The sequence below is a fragment of the Mollisia scopiformis genome, assembly GCF_001500285.1.
Source record: "Mollisia scopiformis unplaced genomic scaffold LY89scaffold_14, whole genome shotgun sequence".
Classification (NCBI taxonomy): domain Eukaryota; kingdom Fungi; phylum Ascomycota; class Leotiomycetes; order Helotiales; family Mollisiaceae; genus Mollisia; species Mollisia scopiformis.
Genome location: NW_017263594.1, coordinates 303,891 through 322,312, shown reverse-complemented (window position 1 = coordinate 322,312; position 18,422 = coordinate 303,891). Strand labels below are relative to the sequence as shown.

Genomic DNA, 18,422 nt, shown 5'->3' with positions numbered 1-18,422 from the left:
ACATGACAATGGAAGAACATGACAATGGAAGAACATGACAATGGAAGAACATGACAATGGAAGAACATGACAATGGAAGAACATGACAATGGAAGAACATGACAATGAAAGGAACATGATCAACAGAGGGTGGAGTTGACAGTACTTGAAGTCATAGAGATGGACAAAGCATGTGACTTGAGGAAAGCTTTTCGCTAAGGTGGCGCTAGTCTCGCTAACCCTTTTGCGAGAGAAGGAGCTCACCCACTCGAAGTGCTCTTTCCTCAAACAACAAGTCCGAAAGTCAGAAGTTTCTGGAGCGACAGCGAGGTACATGGCGACGACGAAAATCAAAATCAAAACTTCGGAATAGCATCACCAACTGTCTCTCCACACTTGAGGGACGACGAGGTATGAGTACAAGAGCCATGAGACTGCTGCTCATGGTCGAGTATTGAACACTGCAAGAAATGCGACATGCAACAAACAAGACTCGATGATGAAGCAAGACAAAAGGTCGACAATAAGGTGCTCAAAACGACAACAAGAAGTTCAAAACGACAACAGTGAAGTGAAGGGAAGTCAACTCACCCGCTCGTAATGAGCCCTCAACGCTGTTCGATGTCAGTGAATGAACGACAGCAGTAAGGGAGCCGGCAACATGCCCTTCTCTTGCCTGTACTGAATTGAAGCCATGATATCGCGAAAGTGTAGAATGTGTGTGTGAGCGTAAGAAAGAAGTGTCTGTAATCGAGTACTCTGTGGAGCAAGAGCAGTGAAAATCAGAAACCGTGAAGAAAAAAAGAGGAAAAAAGTTGAAAAGCTGAGAACTGAGATTTCTTATATACTTGAGGGCTTGAAGCTAAACAGAGAGGTCAAACTCTATGTCGAAGCTATCTTTCACCCAATTGTAGAGCTCAGAATACCAGCAGTGGAGCTGAAATGGAGGCTTCGAGGTGAATTGGGAAGGAGCAGGAGGAGGAGAGACGCCTGAGGCTCGCAAAATGGAGGTTGTGGGTCAAGAGGACGGCGATGAGGTGCCCTGAATGAGGCCCAGGGAGGCTGAGAAGGGGCCTGAAAAGAGTACAGAGGCTTCAGGGAGGTCATATAAGTGTATAGAGACATTGAGTAGACAGCGGGAGCATGAATATGAAGATGTGAATTTTGCCTGTTTTGAGAGCTTTTGAAGCCGTGAAATCGCCTTTGGAGTCGTGAATCAACCGCAGATGAAGGGAGCTTATACTGAGAGCTACTCAGGATGTATATATAAGCTACAAGGATTGATTTGCCGCTGGGCAGGACCTCTGAGGAGGCGTGGTTGTGATGAAGAGCTCTGGGGCGCTCTGGGTGCTAATTCCAGCGAGTCGTGAATCATGATAGTCAAGCGAGTAATCAAGGGGGGACGTTCTCAAAAACATTGTAAAGTCTATTTGGAAGCACTTTCTACATCCAAGTATATCTACAGGGGTCGTTGTTGTAGGGATGTGATACTTTTCCATTCCTGGCAAGGACCCGAAAGCCTCCTTCCAACCGAGAACCAGGCCAAATGCGGACATTATACCTTTCACGGACACAATTCATCACAGAATGGGACTTTGGAAGTATCTACAAGACGAAAATCGATACGATCCAGGACGAACAGCTTTGGAAGCTCCTACGAAGCGTATCTGACCCAACATGTACGAGCGTCCAGCTTACGAACCTCGAACCTCCTTCCGATCTACAGACTTTCGATCATCAGAATGGTCTACGAGGCTCTAGAGGACGAGATTGCGAAGTTGTTATGTCGCGTGAACCCTTGAGCTTCAATCCGCTCATACAGGCTTCAGGGTCTTTATTCACTCGATCCGAACCACCTAACTGAGGAGCTTACACGAAGTGAAAATACCAAGCCATACTCCCTTCATGTCTACCAAGTCCAATATCGACCTCATTCACTTCCAAAAGCTTCGAAAAGCTCTGCGTGTCATCCTACAGTCTTCGTTGGAGGAGGACCATCAACCCAACCAAAACACAGAAGACGGAGGACATTCCAATTTCTGGGGCTTCAGTTCATGACTATACTAACGAGTGAATCTATAGACAGTGCTTCAAGTATATTATGCATAATAGCTGATGGGTTGGGACATGGAAGTTATCAGCTGATGGTGTTGGTGGACGTTCACTTTCAAATGGGGGGACTTAAGTTGAACGTCAAAGAGCCAAGAGCTCCTCGATGGCTTCAGAGATTCCTCTGGTAAGATGATCAATGTAGAAGTCCAAAACAAATCTGGACTTTGATGCTAACACATGTGTCTCGCAGTTCGATTGAACGTTGTCAAGAATTGTGTTGACCTCGAACCGAGTTCCTATCCTGACAAAGTATTTTCGGCGGAGCCGGGTACAGGTTATCTAAGCAGATTAGAATTAACACAAGATTGATTCGTTGGATCTTATCACAATAAACTCAGGGAGTTGTGACGTTGGGTATCACGGAAGACGTCGGACTGTGGTTGATGTTATGCATCCCACCACTCTTCTTTTTAATAACTGGTCCTGTTTCGACCTCGGAATGACTAGTCTGATACATTCATTGTGTACTCTCACATTGAAAGATATTCCCTGTAGAGTCTCAGGTTGGAAGTCTGGGAATTTCGTGCAGGAGAGCTGCGAGGAAGGCGGTTCTGCGTCACATCCACATCAGTATCGTCCTTCTGATTGTCTCACGCAATCCTGAACATTCATCTCAGCTCGCACATCAGCACTCTCGCTCCACCGAAGAGACCTTTGTGGAATTCCACCAGCCTGCCATCACAAGCACCTCCTTCTCCTGTCCGAATATTTGTCTGTCTCGCAAGGGGATGCCGTGCTAGGCCACTGCATTTTGACGAACCCGTCAAAAAGAAGTGTAAAGAAAGACCGCTGTTTGAGATCCGTATGTGAGGTATATGAGCCTCTTGCTAGTCGTGTAGTCTAAGTATAGTCATCTCTTTCGCTTGGCTAATTCCAAAGCTCGCCTGGGAAAAAGGATGGCGTACCCTACACCTGGGTCCAAGGGTACCTGTCTGTCTAGATTCGGAGCGCACTTTACCAACATCGAACTATGCTTCAAACCAACAAAGAGCGGGCATGGATATAGAGTCATCCTTATGCAGGGTGCCGTGCTGGGATCCAGGGCTTCACTTCGGTGTGGTACCTGATAGAGTACACCTCATCACTCTCTTGGGTACTCTATACTAAGTACTCTGCTCTCGCAGGACACTTAAGGTTACACTCTCAAGGAGAGAAATATCAAATAGATGTCTCGAATTCCAGCCCCCGTCTTATCTGATCTATTGCCAGCCAGTTCCTGCCTTGAAGTCCACCACCTCTGCTAATGGCGAAAAAGAAATAAATCAAACGATAAGAAGTAGTAGCCTTCAACGCAGTACACGACAAGATCGGATTGCTAGGATAAATGACGAGTAAATCTGGATGAAACTCTTCACCGCATGTACGAGCTTATTAGGGATATCTCAAGTACTTAGTCAAGGTAATGCATATTTAGAGAAATAATACAAAAAGTTCTCCAAAGAAGTACATCCGAAGGAGTAGTCTTTTGCCACTGGTCTTTATGTACTCATACTGTGTGGGAATGGTGGTTCGGAGTTTTATATCGCCCCCTGATGATTGCTACAAGGATAATTTGGCGCTTCCATTTTAAGGCAGGTGATCCCTGTAAAGTTCGCCATCGTGTTCCGCCAGGCTGACCCGCCGACCGCGCGCGAGGTACGCAAACATCACTAAAATGACCATAACATTGGAATCGCAAAATCTGACGATAACTTGAATTGAGTTGCGATGAATCTTCGCAGATGAATCTATGAGGTTCAAATTGGTCTGAAGGGTCGAAATATTTTATTGAAAGTTTGTTCCCTAGGAGGCGGCAAATCGATTGTCCCAGCCTCCCTCGCTTCCCTCACAGCCACCAGCATTTCACGACTGAAGCTCTCCAAGCAGCCTCATGCATACGCAACGCAACATCCATCCGTACTCCTTCCTTTTGCAACTCCACGTTCGTTATACTCCTCCGGATCTGCCAGGCCTTTTCAACATCTCAACATCCCTTCAATAATGCTCACGCAGAGCTTCGATTCGCGGTAAATAAACAACGTCACTCGCCGAGCCTCTATCAACACGACTTTTCCACCTCGAGGCTGCGAGCACAATGGCTACCAAAATGAAGGTGAACGGGCTCAACAATGTACACCATACGGCGGGTATCTTTTCTGATATGACCGTTGATGGTCCGGAGATTGGCACACTTGTTGTTATTGTTGATCGGTATGGCGGATCCAAAGTTTTACAGGTTGAGCATCACTAATGCTATGTTCTCTCCAGCGCGAAGAATCTCCCAAACAGAAAGACAATAGGGAAGCAGGATCCGTAAGAATACCCCCATTCCATTATCTTGCATGTTGAGCCGAATTGAAGAATATCCATCCACATCCACTCCTAACATATTCCAATGTATGCAATAACTAACTCTTCGATCACTAGGTATTGCGCTGCAAGGCTTGGCAAGGAAGCAAAGAAGACAGAGACCGACCGTCGAGGAGGCCAAACACCGCGATGGTAGATAAAATCCAATCTGTACCTTGCTGCAATTCTAATATGGTGTACAGGGACCAAGAGCTTCGATATACAGTTCACGACTCACCAGACTATTACCAATTGAAGGTCTCCGTATTCAACGACGATAAGAAAACCGATTTGATTGGAGAAACATGGGTAGATTTGAAGGAGGTCGTTGTGCCAGGTGGTGGACAGAACGATATTTGGCATAATTTGAGCTGCAAAGGCAAATACGCTGGAGAGATCAGACTCGAGATAACTTACTACGACACACGACCGCAACAAGAGAAACAAGATAAAGTGAGGCAGGCTGGCTCAAGCAATCTGGAAGAAGGGGGCAGAGATTCCCTCAAAGGACCTCGACAGCCCAAGGCGCCAGTCAAGAGGAGACCACTACCATCGGATCCCGTCTCTGGAGCTCCAGCTGCAGCTTCGGTGATTATCCCCGATCATGCTCAGACTCCCCCTCGAGGTTATCCGCCTTCACCAATAGTCGCTCCAGATCATGCTCCAACTCCTCCGCGAGCATATCGAGAGCCGTCAGCCATTCCGGATCATATTCAGAGCCAAACGCCACCACGGGGCTATTATTCCCCGACAGCCACGGAATTGCCTACGCCTCCTCCTCGAGGTTACCAATCGCCAGTGGCTGCCCCAGATCAAGCTCCCACGCCTCCACGAGGTTATCAAAATCCGCCATCCGCTATACCAGAGCATGTTCATACGCCCACAAGAGGTTATCAAAGTCCATCATATATTCCAAACCAATCGCCATTGCAAAGTGTCGAATATAGTACGCCTCCGCCGCATTTCTCGCCCTCACAAGAGTATGAAAGTAGGTCGCCTGCAAATGGTTACGGCCCACCATCAGGTGTTATTGCTGCCTCACCAGCTTCTCGTCCAATAATCGATGAGAGATATGAGATATACGACCCTGCAGCACGGACCGATTTTACTCCTGGCAGGGATGCAAATGGTTACAGGCACAGAGCAGAGAGTTCCGACGTTGAGCCTCAACCCCGCTACGCCGCAAGATATGAGATGGCACAGCCTGATCAGTACGGATCACCTCCAAGTCCTGGCGGTCCACCACCTCCCCCACCAGCACACCGGAGCAAAAATGGAAGTTCCCAGGCCAGCCCAAGCTCAGCGATGGTATCACAAGGTAGTTACGGGTTTCCACCAGATTCTCGATCACCAAACACTTTTAATCCACCATCCCATGAACCTCATCGCCGTTCGGTGCCAGCATATGCTCAAAGTAAATCTTATCAGGCTTATAGCCCAGAACGAGATCAGGACAACTTTCGGAGGTCTGGTAATGGTGGATACCAGCAATCTCCACCTCGTCATCACTCTTATGATTCTGCCTATAGCACGAATTATGGATCTATGCAACCTACTGTCGAAGACGCCCCACCGTCACCAGGTGGTGGCAGTTATTCGCAGCCCAGGAATGCGAGATCGCGCACTTCGTCATATGATAGAAGATACGATGAAGTGCCTTCTCCTGCTCCTTTGAACCTAACTAACAGGGGAGGCTCTGCTGCATCTGGCCGCAATAGCGCTTCAAACATGCCAACACCTTCCCATCAATACTCTAGCAGCTCAATAGGATATAACTCTGCTACAAATTCTCAAGTATCATCTTACCGAGAGCGTTCTAGAGATAGGTCACATACCGACGCTTCCATGTCTTCGCGCACATCCTACAATTCGATGCCCCGACAAGAGCAACGGCCACGGGGTCAGTCCGAGGACCCTTCAGCAGCATATTCATCCTATAGTATCCCACCCGTGCCTGCTACACTTGTGGCTGGTTACGATCCCGCTATCGCCCAGGAGATATCGGACAGAATTTATGATGAGAAACGTGCCAGTGGTAACAATTCTTCGCGTGGAAGACCTCAGTACCAGAATCAAAATCAAAGCCCAGGCCAATATGAGGCAAATGGTCGAAAACTTCTTGGGTACCACGAACCTGAAGGGGATGCTTACGTTCCTGCCGCAGCGACATACGATGACCGGCAAAGTCGTTTCTCAACTGCTACTACTGCACCCATCAAACCTCGTGCTATCTCTCCTGATATTCGTGTGGCTCGTAAATCGGTTAGTCCGGCACCACGTCCTTCGGACGACCAGAGGCGACTTTCTGGAGTGCCATTCGGCCCTGATTCCTACAACGCACTCAATCCAAGTGTTTCTGGCTCTGCGCCAACGCCTTCGATCAGCGCAGTATACGACCCCAAGGCAGCGGATCCAGATGCAAAGATTATTACCCACGATGGCCGGGAGGTCGACCCTAGTGATCATATTCCCGAGTCGAATTATGCACCTCTTCTAGAGCATAAAGGTCCCAAGTATGCATCTCAGCAACCCGACCGCAATTATCGACCTCCTCCAAGTGGCCCTCCGATGTCTGCTACTGGTCGTCGCCCTTTGAAACAAGCTGCAAGGCCCCAGTCCATGTCTGCCATGGGACCGATCTATATGACTGGTGCCGGATCGGAGCCGACGACACCGGCCGCAGGACGAAATCGCTTACAGAAGAAGACAAACCGAGTGTCGGCCCAACCTGCGCCACATTCGAGTCCTTTGGCGCCTATTACTCCGTATCAGGATAACAGCTATGCGCCGAAAAGTTTGCCAAGAGCCAACACTATGGACTTTACTTCAAGTGAAAATCAGACTCCGCCTTATCAGCACATTCCCTCGTACAGAGCTACCCCTGTTGCACCTCCAATTCCAGCGAAGATTCCTGAGAACGCCCCGTCTTATCAGGGCGGTGGCGATACTTGGGCCTTGCAGGAAGAGCTGAGGAACATCGACCTGGGCACTGGAAGAGCTAGGCGCCGTGGCTATTAATTCTCATGATTACGATTGATATGCTTTGCATTAATGTTTGTTTGTGTAGAAATTTTCTTTAACTATAGATTGGGGTGGCTTTCGTCTGATTTTGTTCAATAATGAAATATAGGGCGGGGCAAATCTCTGGTCTACTCTTAAAAGGAGATGAGATTTCATGGTTCAATTGGCTGGCGTTCAGGATTTATGCATGGAAAGCAACGACACGGCTTAGATTTTCAGATCGGCCAGCATGGGGTTAGGATTTGTTGAGATTGAGGGTGATGAAAAGGAAGTACCATACCCGGTGTAATAAATGAATGTACAAAGTCGTTTCAACTATAATGAGATTCTTTTGCGTGCATTGTCTCGAAAAGTCACATGCAGATCTGGAGGAGACTGGTAACACAGCGATGTACCGGGAATACTCGCACGGGTAGCTATATATACAAGACAAATTCAGAGGCCCTCCTCTTCTCTGGAAGCCTCCAAAGGTAAATGATTCATACCCTAGGCCTCCACCTAAGCCATTATTCTCATAATGATCCCATCCATAGCCATCGAAGCCTTTGTCGGAGCCATTTGGAAGCACCCCATAACCTCCTAGATACCCGTCCATACCCTCACCGGCCAAGAAAGCCAAGTGCCCAAAAGGACCGCCACGAGCTGCTCTCTCCTCAGCTAGTTCGACTGCGCGGCGAAGATTGTCTGCCCTGCCAAAGGCACCTGGTGCTCCCTCTCTCGCCACTTCTCCTCTTCCTGTTCCTTCTGCCAATCAGCTGATCATATATTGTAAGCCGTTCGCACTTCAGCAGCCTCGAAGGCTAAGTGTCCGAAGGGACCACTAGGGGGCTGCCCTTGCCTCAGCTTCTTCGGCTTGAGGCGAAAATCGACTCCTCTTCCGAACGGACCCTCTGGTTCCTAGAAGGTATGGGGCTTTCGACCACAATTACCACAGGTGCGGGGCTCGTATTGGTCGAGAGCGGAGGGTACATCGATGATGATGATGAGAGTGGTACAAACTGTATGTGCATTTGTATAGTTCGTATTTAGGATTTGTATTTTTCTTGGCTCACATGAGATGTTTTGTTGAATGGGGAAGTGGAGGAGATGTGAAGTGGAAAATCATCTTAATGTCGTAGATGGAGAAACTTATCAGTGAATCAAAATCAACTTCCGTTACATTCATAAGAGTATGCTCAGATGTAGAGTGAAACACGTGCGCAGGGCATGTGTGATCCTTACGTGGTCTGTTCACAGAGTAAGGCTGGTCTTTCCATATCCCCCGACGCTTAAATGATTACCACACAAAGAATTGCTGAACGGATATCAAACGGGGAAGGGGAACGTTGATACTTCATCATAAACTTCCACATAGAAGCCATCCATGATGATTCAGGGGCTCGTCTAATTGCTCGACTAATTCCCAGTTTTAGGACTCGGTCAGGTTTCCAACTTTCACCTTTCTCTCCAATCACCAACGCAAGGGCAATCCAAAGATAAGTGGTCACATTTTGAATCGAATACTGGTATCTTCGACATTTGAAAACAGTAGGTGGAGTCTGTGAATCACGCCAGAATTCTTTGCTGTACTAAGATTTCTTTGCACGAAAAGAGTTCATGTGCAGAAAACCCAGATCCTTGCATGGATGATATAGTGGGATGATTATGGGGAGCGCTCTAGTGGATAACGATAGCGTGCATAATTACTACTTTTGAATCAGAGTAGTCCCTGGAAGTAACTGAATCAGTGAAGGGAAGAGCAGGTTCAGTGCAATACGCATTTGCACCTGACTTAACAGCATAGAGAGGATAACAATGCTTGAATAACAGGCAAATCATGATTCAGTTACTGTCAGATTCTCTTTACGTCATCTATTTGGCAACGATTTGAATGAAAAGCACGAACAGAAGTTGAACATTCAGGTGTTTTCAAGGGTTCACTAAACATAAAAACCTCCCAGTTCTTACATTCTCTTGCACTTGAAATTCGGAAACCACATTTGACACAACAAAACGATACCAAGTTTCCAACACTCAAGCAGAATCACTTCTTTCATCATCCTCGAACGTCCCTTGCTTTTACAAAATGTCTCAGAGAATCTCATGCCAAATGTGTGGAGGACGCGGCTGCAGACTCTGTCAAAAGAGCACGTCCAACTACCTACCAAGCAATTTGGATAAGTCACATCCTCATTCGAAGACAGGACAAAGAAGCTCCAGCAAGCAAAGCTCCTCTCGCCCATCTTCAAGCAGGACTTTCGGATCTACTTCTGACAGACGGACCGCGCATACAGCCTCATCCGGACAATCGCAAGAGAAATGGGAGGCTGCAGCTGCGTCAGGTGCTAGCCAAAAATCGTCCTTTACCACAGCATACGACATCAAGATGGCATCTCGTCAAATACATATGAACAAGCTCAAGGGCAAGGAACGGGAAGAGCAAGAGCAATGGGCTCAATCCAAACTTCAGAGTGGAGACCTGGCACCGTGTCCGGCCGGATTCCGATGGCTCAGAAGTGCCAGTGATGAAGGTTACCGCTGTGCGGCCCGTAACCATTTCATACCTGACGAGCTTCTGGCCGAAGGTAAAGGACGGTGTTACATGCGTATACTGACAACTCCGTTCCTCAAGCCACCTACATTTCCAGGAGCAGAGAAAAGACAATTTGACGGGGAATGGTGGATTGGTCCACATTTGTTTCCTCGAATTACCTACCATCCGTTGCCCAGAACCTTGGGAAACATGCCACTGAACAACCCTTTCATGAATCAAACCCGCTAGGTCGTACAATGGAAAGAGGAATCAATCAAGAAGATATCAGTATTTCTAGAAATTAGTTAGTGTGGGCTCGATAATGAGACTATTTTTAATAGCCAAAGCCATGACAAACCCAGTGATACTACATTTGTCTCCCGTAAAATGCACATTTCCAAAGCATACTGGTGTTTGTCGTTCCTAATCTACTCGGCTTTCAAATTCTAAAACATGTGTTATCTTTTCGACTGTGTGATTAATTGTGTATGCTGATTCTCAAACGAGGGCTGGACATTCTAGCTTTTGGTCTCAAATCCCCTGCTTTATCAAAAAAGTTCTTGCAAGAACATACTGTCCTGGACTGTTTGTATGGACGGTATATATTTTTATTACTAAGCTTGGGATAGGGAAAGTGTGACTGATGGGTGCAGACTTGGGCAGGTTGCTTCTATCCGTGATACATTTTAAGACATAACTCCTCTCTATACCAATGTCAAGTACTTTTAGAATTCATGCCACGCTTTTCTAAGCTTAGGAATGACCTATGAAGATCACTAATGGCTCGGGGATCTGGATTCTGCCACGATATTTAGCCCAGTGCAGATACATTCGAATTCATTGTCCACAACATGGTAAAGTTGGCATCCTGATATATTTGATGGTTTCCAACCTTGTGTGGCAGTTTCATATAGTCCTTAATCTAGATAGACAATGCCCAGGGTTGCTAATTTCTATCAGGAAGCAACTGGACCATGTCCACTAACGATTATTGGAATGCTCTGGACCCTTCTCTGCGGTGATATACATCATCGCAGACATATCTGATTCATCAACTCCTTGCTAACAGGAATATAAGTTATCATCAACTCTACTCGAAGTCCAAGTTCAGATCCGCTTCTCAAAAAGGTATGATCACCCTTCTTTGCTACGTGATCCTATCGAGCTCATCTTCGGGGGAGCAAGTTCTAACTGATATAACAGAAAATGTCTGGTAACCAAGGTGAAACCTCCAGCAAGAAGGCTTGGACCACGGAGGAGAATGTAGGTCTAAACCACTACTTATGACACGGACAAGTGCTCACATCAACCAGTACACTTTCGTATTGAAACTTCTTGCGCAAGTAACGAGCGACAAGGCTCCGAAGATCTCCGACATCCAAATGCCAGGTCGCAGCTCCCGCGCGCTAGGACATCAGTGGGCGAAGGTAAAGAGCGAGATGGCGGCTTTGGGCGAAGGTGCTGAGGGCCCTGCTAAGGCTGCTGGTAAAAAGAACAAGTCTGACGATGGTAAGTTACATTTCTGTCTCATAAGTTCGAACTGACGAAGAGCTATTAAGACGATGAGGATGCACCAGCTCCCAAGAAGTTCCGCAAGGGCACAGGCAAGAAGGCGCTGACCGAAATTGCTGAGGAATAGATGTTCAAGTTACGGATGGACATTGCAAACATCAACGAATAAGAGGATCTTGTCACTTGCGCCTTCTGAGTTAGACAGACATTCAATGGAATTTGATTTGACTTGAAATACATTTCAGTGTGAAAGCTCTTCGTCCCATTCATCGTGGAGTCCTGCAACATTGATAGGGCCATAAGTACGTTTATGCTGTATTGACGTGAAAGTTGTTTGCTCCATTCATCGTGGAATTCTGCGACATTGATAAGGCAATAAGTACGGTTATGCTGTACTGCACCAATGAACGTGTTAAGTCAGGAACATTTTTCGATGTGAGAATCATTCACCAGTGGGTGCCCGAATTCGTGGCGCACGGGCCAAAAACACCAAAAATCGCGAAACGCGATTTTTGCGATTTATCTATTATCACTCTAAACACTCACTATGGCCCCAACTACACGTCGCACAAGCCGCATTACCCCTCCGCCAGGCCCTTCTAGTGGCCACGAAGCTGATACGATCAAAAAGACTAGGTTCTTCACAGCGTACGACAAAGAAATCTCATTCAAATCGCTACGCCAGATCGCAAAGGATGAAAGCACTACTGAGTCTACCGCGCGACGCTGGCTTAAGCAATGTGAAAATATGGGTATCTTAGCTTATCGATATACACGCGGGAGATCAGGCAAGCTTGGAAAGCCCTCAAAAGTCACAAAAGCTATGTGTAAAAAGCTAGTCGATCCGGCTAGAAATCTTGTCCGAAATTAGCCGTACGAAGCGCAGATTGCCTATCATAAAATTCCTTATAAGAAGCGCTAGTTACAACGCAAGCTTAAAGAGTATACCAATGGTGGTCAGTTTTATAAGTGTACATTTGTCAAAAAGGAAATCTCGGCCAGGAATAAGGACGAACGGGTAGCTTATGCACATAAGCATAAGGATAAGACAATGGAGGACTTTTGGTCTTATATATTCTTTACCAATAAAGCACATATTGACCCTTCGGCACAACAAGCTCCTGGGATACTTAGAGAGCTTAGGACACGGTACGATGATGAGAATATTGTGGAGAGAGGAGAGAGGAAGGGAGTCAAGTTTTATGTGGCTGTGTGGGTCACCTGGTTTGATAAGGCTGAGAAGCTAGAGTTCTATAATAATGAAGAAGAGCACGAAGAACAACCCCCAATGCCTACTAAGCCTCGCCGGCGGCCAACGACTAAAACGCCAGAGGAATACCAAGCCAGACTTACGGATTAGGAAGCCCAGAAGCCTCACAAAGTCAACATTAAGCCGCAGGGTAATTCCATAACTCAGAAGTACTATACAGAGCGTCTCTTGCTAGTTTATATCGATACTATTCAAAAAGCACGTATAAGAGACCTAGAACTGTGGCTTTTTTAAGAGGATGGGGACCCCTCTCACAGCATAAGGAAAAGGGGCCTCGCGCAGCAGCTTAAGGAGAATAATTGGATTGTTAACTTAAAGCACCCTGCCCAGAGCCCTGATCTAAACCCAATCGAGGCTATCTGGAACATAATTAAGCAGAGGTTACGGCATAGGATCTTCCAATCTGAGGAGGAAATCAAGGAGGCTTTACAAGAGGAATGGAGTAAAGTAACAATGACGGAAGTACGGAAACGAATTTCCCAGATGCCTAGGCGATGCGCGCGCCTTATTAATAATGGTGGAAAGCCTATTAAGACTGCATTATGGTAATTCAGGTGTATATAGTCTCAATTAACTGATTTCTGGCCCCCTTATAATTTTGGTGGGGATGGCCTGTGCGCCACGAATTCGGGCAATTACTGGTGATTAAGGGTCCTGTGCTTTGTCATCCACCGCGCTTAGTTGCGGCTCTTGTCTTCTCAGCAAGGGTTTACCCCACCATCAACAGCTTCATGTTCCTATCCAGATCTCTAAGGAAGACTAGTTGTACCTACAGAATTGGTGCAGCATATTCTCGAGCTTCCCAGACCTCACGAACATCCATTACACGGTTTCCAACCCCACTCCGAACATATTTGACTGAATCAATTCGGTCACACCAGGCACAGAATATGGCCCCTCAATTGGATGGTTACTTTAAGCAGGTAGATACGCTGTCTGATCACTTCATTGAGCGACTGAGGAAGGCGGTTGCTATTCCTTCTATCTCTGCAGATGAAGAAAGAAGACCAGATGTTGTTCGTATGGGGCAGTTCCTAGCAGATGAGTAAGAATGATCTCCTATCTCCTGGACACCCAGCACAGTACATATCATGTACTGTTACGTATGCTGATATCTAATTCACAGACTCACTGCTTTAGGTGCAGAAGTCGAACAAAGACCACTAGGCAAGCAACCAGGAAAGGAGCACCTCGAGCTTCCTCCCGTGGTGGTTGCACGATACGGAAACGACAAGAAGAAGCGAACAATTCTGGTATATGGCCACTATGATGTACAACCGGCAGGAAAGGAGGACGGTTGGGCAACCGAACCATTCGAGCTCACAGTCGATTCCAAGGGACGAATGTATGGTCGAGGAAGCACCGATGACAAGGGACCAGTTCTGGGATGGTTGAACGCAATCGAAGCTCACCAAAAGGCCGGTGTTGATTTCCCCGTCAACCTGCTTATGTGCTTTGAGGGTATGGAGGAATATGGATCAGAGGGTCTGGATGACTTCATCAATGCAGAAGCTAAGAAATACTTTGTTGATGCGGATGCTGTCTGTATCTCGGATAACTACTGGCTTGGAACTGAGAAACCTTGCCTGACTTATGGTCTTCGTGGCTGCAGTTATTACTCGGTTGAGATCTCTGGTCCAGGTCAAGATCTCCACAGTGGTGTGTTTGGTGGAACAGCTCAAGAGCCTATGACTGATCTCATGCGTGTTCTTGCCAGCCTCGTGGATACTGATGGCAAGATTCAGATTCCAGGGCTTGCTGAATTGGTTGCTCCTCTTACAGATGACGAAAAATCTCTGTATGGTGACATTGCTTTCACTATGGACAACCTCTACGAGTCGCTTGGCAGCCAAACTTCCATCTATCCTGACAAGGAGAAGACATTGATGGCACGATGGAGATACCCATCCCTGTCGGTCCACGGTGTCGAAGGTGCTTTCTCACAACCAGGTGCCAAGACTGTCATTCCAGCCAAGGTCATTGGAAAGTTCTCCATCCGAACAGTTCCCAACATGGAGCCGGAGGATGTCGACAAGTTAGTCTACAAGTACGTTGGGGAGCAATTCAAGAAGTTGAACAGCAAGAACAAGATGACTTGCACGCTGCAGCACTCTGGAAAGTGGTGGGTTGCTAGCCCAAAGCACTGGAACTTTACTGCTGCTGCAAAGGCTACTGAAAGAGTTTGGGGTGTCAAGCCTGATCTGACCAGAGAAGGTGGAAGGTAAGTTTTCAGCTGTAAGAAGTCACAGGCCTTGTTACTAACACTACTGTCAGTATTCCTGTTACCTTGACATTCGAGCAAGCAACCGGCAAGAATGTCCTTCTCCTTCCCATGGGTAGCTCTACCGACGCCGCCCACTCTATCAACGAAAAACTGGATAAGAAGAACTACATCGAGGGCATCAAGCTACTGGGAGCATATCTGCACTATGTCGCAGAAGAACCAATGACTAATTAGACATTAGAGACATCACGAGATCCATGATAATTCGCTCATGAATGCATTGCTCATCTCATCTGATTCATATGTCTATGCTATACCTTGCCGTGCTATTAGTAATGACTGTTTCCGCATCACTTTTAGTCACCGACTTTGCCATCTATCACCATTACCTCACGTACGCCCGCAACCCCGCCAATGCTGATACAGCTTTGCCATGATTATTGACGCTGGAAGAAATAGACGTATGCGAATTTCTTCATCTCCTCAACATCGTTGGCTTTGACGACCTTTTCATCGTTGTAAAGGACCCAAGACGGGGAACTCTCGCCTTCAAGAAGCTTTCGAATGAATGCCACGTAGTGACTGCGAATACGTTAGATTATTTGAGGACATCAGGATATGAAGCTTCGGAACACTTACCCAGCATGAATACTAGCTCCCTTATGGCAAATGATGGACTGAAGCTGGAATTTTGCCGGCAAATCACTACTTCCAGGGACATACTTCGGGGCGCCTTCAGCAACAGCAGGTGCCTCATCCTCGAACTCTCCTTGGTCGTCCGGATGGCTAAATAGCCACTCTACAGCACGCTCCATATCTCCCCCAGTTTCCTTCAGAGCCTTCCGAGCTTGTGGGGGCCCGAAACCCATCGCACCAAGCGTCTCGATCTTCTCCGGATCAGCACTTCCGCTGGCTGCAGTAGAGCCGCCACCGAGGTCGAGAGGAGCATCGATATCAGGATCTTCCATGTGACTAAAGAGCCATTCCATAGCCGCATTGGCGTCCGAGTTGCCAGTAGCATGAAGAGCTTTCTCGGCACGATTGCGAGGAAAACCCATGCCTTCCAATTGCTGAACGGCATTCTCGTTGGCTACGAAAGAGGGCTTATTGTCGCTAGCATCCTCAGGAAGAAGCTCTTCGGATGGTTGCTGTCCGGGAGACTTGTACTCATCAAGAAGGAAGGGCTCGTCATCAACAACGACGGGGACGTCAACCTTCGTAGGAACCCAGTTGATGATATTGAATCGTCGGGCATTGACAGCGAGAACCTCTGGAAAAGTCTTGAAGAGAGAGCGTTTTGAGAAGCCGTCTTTGCTACCGCAGGAGGCACAGGTGAGCTCGACGATTTCGGTCGACGTGAAACCGTCTAAGCATGCTTTCAAAGTGACTGGTTCATACTCGTCCTTCTTGTCCGCCTCTAGAACATCAGCTAGTTGAGAAATTTTCTTGATAGGTACTGGAATTGAGATGTTGTCTTGCTCATCAGTACGGTATCGTACTTTCTTGCAGTTTAGACATTGTAACCGTTGTTCCATGACAAAGCGGAAAGCTTGAGTCGGGTCTTGAAAAGGAGCTTCATGCTTGGATCGCGTTACGAGCTTGAAAACATGAAGAAGGAATTCGAAAGCATCCTGCTGTCTCATTGTCGAAAACTCCTCGTGCCCTCTCCCAATAAGATATTTGGTCATAGCTGGAGCTAATCCTCTTTGATAAGGGATTTCGCTGGATCCTTCTGGTGAATGAGCATCCGGGTCAGGCTTAGAATACCGACCAGAAAGAAGACCATCAGCCACCTTTCGCATCTGAGTTTCCAAGTCTTGTGCGGGATCATCAACAGTTGGTAGGTCAGATTCAGGAAGGTAATAACGCTTCTTGAACTGGGGCAAAGAGAAGAGGCATTGGAGCGTACTAGCCAAGTAACAGCTATTACCAAGGTTTTTCAATCCTGTCAAGCCTTCACCGTAGAGCTTCTCATACTCTCGTCCAGACTCGTCCGTCATCGTGAAATCCCAGTTCAAGTTCTGATCTACTTGCATCTCGGTCAAGCTCTTCTCTGTCTTCTGACGATCTGCGAGTATGATACCCCAGTTGGCGAGATGTGCCCCAATGTTCTCATCAACACGTTCCTCGTCGCAAGCATAGCAGAACACATCCGCAGTGCCTTCGGGAGAAATCGAGCCGAGCTTCACAGCTACTGCATGACCTGTTGTGTTCTTGTGCTCTAGTCCATGACCATGTCCCTGAATGCCACCGAATTGAGCACGGCCACAGCCCAGATTACCACAATGTAGACAGAGCCACAAGTTCTCCTGAAGGTCACAGAGAGAACAGTGTCCAAGAAGCTGAGACTCGATCTTTCTTGCGGGTTCTTGCTGGAGCAGAAGAATATGCTCACAGCTTGTCATCTCTAGTTCCCATGCCTTGACCTCTTCTTTTCTTGAGAATGTATTTGCCTTCATGACTCCATCAACAACAGCTGAGAGCTTCCCACTTGATTTGTCTACATTGTCAATATTGCAATCGTAGCATTTGACGGTCGTCTCATAATCGTAACGGTCTGCCTCGGTCTCTGCCGCAATAGCTAGCTTCGATATCTTTTGTGGAGGCTCGTCACGTACCACTTGCTTTCGTGTTCGGCGAATATTGAGGACCAGAGGATGGCTTCTGAGGACATAGTGGAGAGCGGAATGCTGCCTGGGACCAGTACAACCACCGTTGAAGCAGCAAAGGCACACGTCGAGACCAGTGAGATCGTCCTAAAGCTCAAAGTCAGTCTCGCAGAGTCACAGCCCCACAATGATCAAGCATTAACAGGTAGTGGCAAACTTACGATAGAATCAAAGCACTGGGTGCAGTCCTCTCGATAGACAGACTGTGAGGGGCCTGGTGGATGCAGCTCTGTACCACTTATCAGCTTCGCTCCAAATGATCAATCTGAGTGCATATATGGTGGGTGACACAGTAGAAGTGCATATCTTCATACTGACTCCTTCCGGACGGACGTTTCATACTGTGCTGGGATTCCACGGCAGATAATATCACAAGTAGCTGAAAGGGACGTACCAGGTGCGTTTACATGCTTGCACGCCATGATGATATGCGGTGGTTGCGTTGTTTGAGTGTTGTGTTGAGGAAAAGAACAGAAGGCTGAACGCGGGGTGATTTTCAGAGAGCTCAAACGCAGCTTGCAGGCCAAAATTTAGTCCCCAAGGCGCAGGCAAAGCTCACTTCCATTTTACAAAAAATTTACCTAATGGTAAAAAGTAACATGATATACAAGTCAAAATATAAAACTCGATGTCTTGTATAGTACTTCAGAAGGCTCACAATATCTAGGACTTTCTTCACTGGTGCCCGCGTTGAAGTTTGGTCCTGTCCACAAAGGTCACGTTAGCACGTGTCGGCGATGGCAATGACGACCGTAACTAGCGTCTTTCTCGGGACCGAATCATATCCGAAAATTC

General features: G+C 47.2%; 7 protein-coding genes across 7 annotated transcripts; 6 read left to right on the top strand and 1 right to left on the bottom strand.

Annotated features, from left to right (window-relative positions):
- Positions 1–9,438: 9,438 nt before the first annotated feature.
- LY89DRAFT_749708 (uncharacterized protein) lies at positions 9,439–10,201 on the top strand (the record flags this gene model as incomplete). Its single annotated transcript, XM_018221180.1, has 1 exon — positions 9,439–10,201. The coding sequence occupies exon 1, from the start codon at positions 9,506–9,508 to the stop codon at positions 10,199–10,201; it is 696 nt and encodes a 231-aa protein (XP_018070064.1). The 5' UTR covers positions 9,439–9,505.
- Positions 10,202–11,087: 886 nt separating this feature from the next.
- On the top strand, positions 11,088–11,591 carry LY89DRAFT_719430 (uncharacterized protein; the record flags this gene model as incomplete). The annotated part of the gene is made up of 3 exons (XM_018218494.1): positions 11,088–11,215; positions 11,266–11,461; positions 11,512–11,591. The coding sequence occupies exons 1-3, from the start codon at positions 11,159–11,161 to the stop codon at positions 11,589–11,591; spliced, it is 333 nt and encodes a 110-aa protein (XP_018070063.1). The 5' UTR covers positions 11,088–11,158.
- Positions 11,592–11,910: 319 nt separating this feature from the next.
- Positions 11,911–12,425, top strand: LY89DRAFT_93517 (uncharacterized protein). The gene has a single exon (XM_018223521.1). The coding sequence runs from the start codon at positions 12,012–12,014 to the stop codon at positions 12,333–12,335; it is 324 nt and encodes a 107-aa protein (XP_018070062.1). The 5' UTR covers positions 11,911–12,011; the 3' UTR covers positions 12,336–12,425.
- On the top strand, positions 12,426–13,280 carry LY89DRAFT_749703 (uncharacterized protein). The gene has a single exon (XM_018221179.1). It carries the CDS (start codon positions 12,516–12,518, stop codon positions 12,822–12,824), a length of 309 nt encoding a protein of 102 aa, XP_018070060.1. The 5' UTR covers positions 12,426–12,515; the 3' UTR covers positions 12,825–13,280.
- Positions 12,969–13,244, top strand: LY89DRAFT_563087 (uncharacterized protein; the record flags this gene model as incomplete). Its single annotated transcript, XM_018208489.1, has 1 exon — positions 12,969–13,244. A coding segment is annotated over one exon (276 nt), but the record flags the coding sequence as incomplete, so codon positions are not given.
- Positions 13,281–13,624: 344 nt separating the features above from the next.
- On the top strand, positions 13,625–15,192 carry LY89DRAFT_587366 (CNDP dipeptidase; the record flags this gene model as incomplete). The annotated part of the gene is made up of 3 exons (XM_018209425.1): positions 13,625–13,779; positions 13,861–14,955; positions 15,009–15,192. The coding sequence occupies 3 exons, from the start codon at positions 13,625–13,627 to the stop codon at positions 15,190–15,192; spliced, it is 1,434 nt and encodes a 477-aa protein (XP_018070059.1).
- A 36-nt stretch (positions 15,193–15,228) lies between these two features.
- LY89DRAFT_647611 (ubiquitin carboxyl-terminal hydrolase-like protein) lies at positions 15,229–18,315 on the bottom strand. Its single transcript, XM_018211968.1, has 4 exons — positions 18,022–18,315; positions 17,789–17,856; positions 15,598–17,714; positions 15,229–15,540 (listed from the first exon to the last, which is right to left on the bottom strand). Exons 1-4 carry the CDS (start codon positions 18,047–18,049, stop codon positions 15,396–15,398), a joined length of 2,358 nt encoding a protein of 785 aa, XP_018070058.1. The 5' UTR covers positions 18,050–18,315; the 3' UTR covers positions 15,229–15,395.
- Positions 18,316–18,422: the final 107 nt, after the last annotated feature.

Bases quoted from the DNA above. Each gene is read 5' to 3' on its own strand.
- LY89DRAFT_93517 (XM_018223521.1), top strand. From the start codon at position 12,012: ATGGCCCCAACTACACGTCGCACAAGCCGCATTACCCCTCCGCCAGGC.
- LY89DRAFT_749703 (XM_018221179.1), top strand. From the start codon at position 12,516: ATGGAGGACTTTTGGTCTTATATATTCTTTACCAATAAAGCACATATT.
- LY89DRAFT_647611 (XM_018211968.1), bottom strand. From the start codon at position 18,049: ATGGCGTGCAAGCATGTAAACGCACCTG. The intron at 17,857-18,021 runs GTACGTCCCTTT...TAAGTGGTACAG, and splicing joins CAAGCATGTAAACGCACCTG to AGCTGCATCCACCAGGCCCC. The intron at 17,715-17,788 runs GTAAGTTTGCCA...TTTGAGCTTTAG, and splicing joins CCCAGTGCTTTGATTCTATC to GACGATCTCACTGGTCTCGA.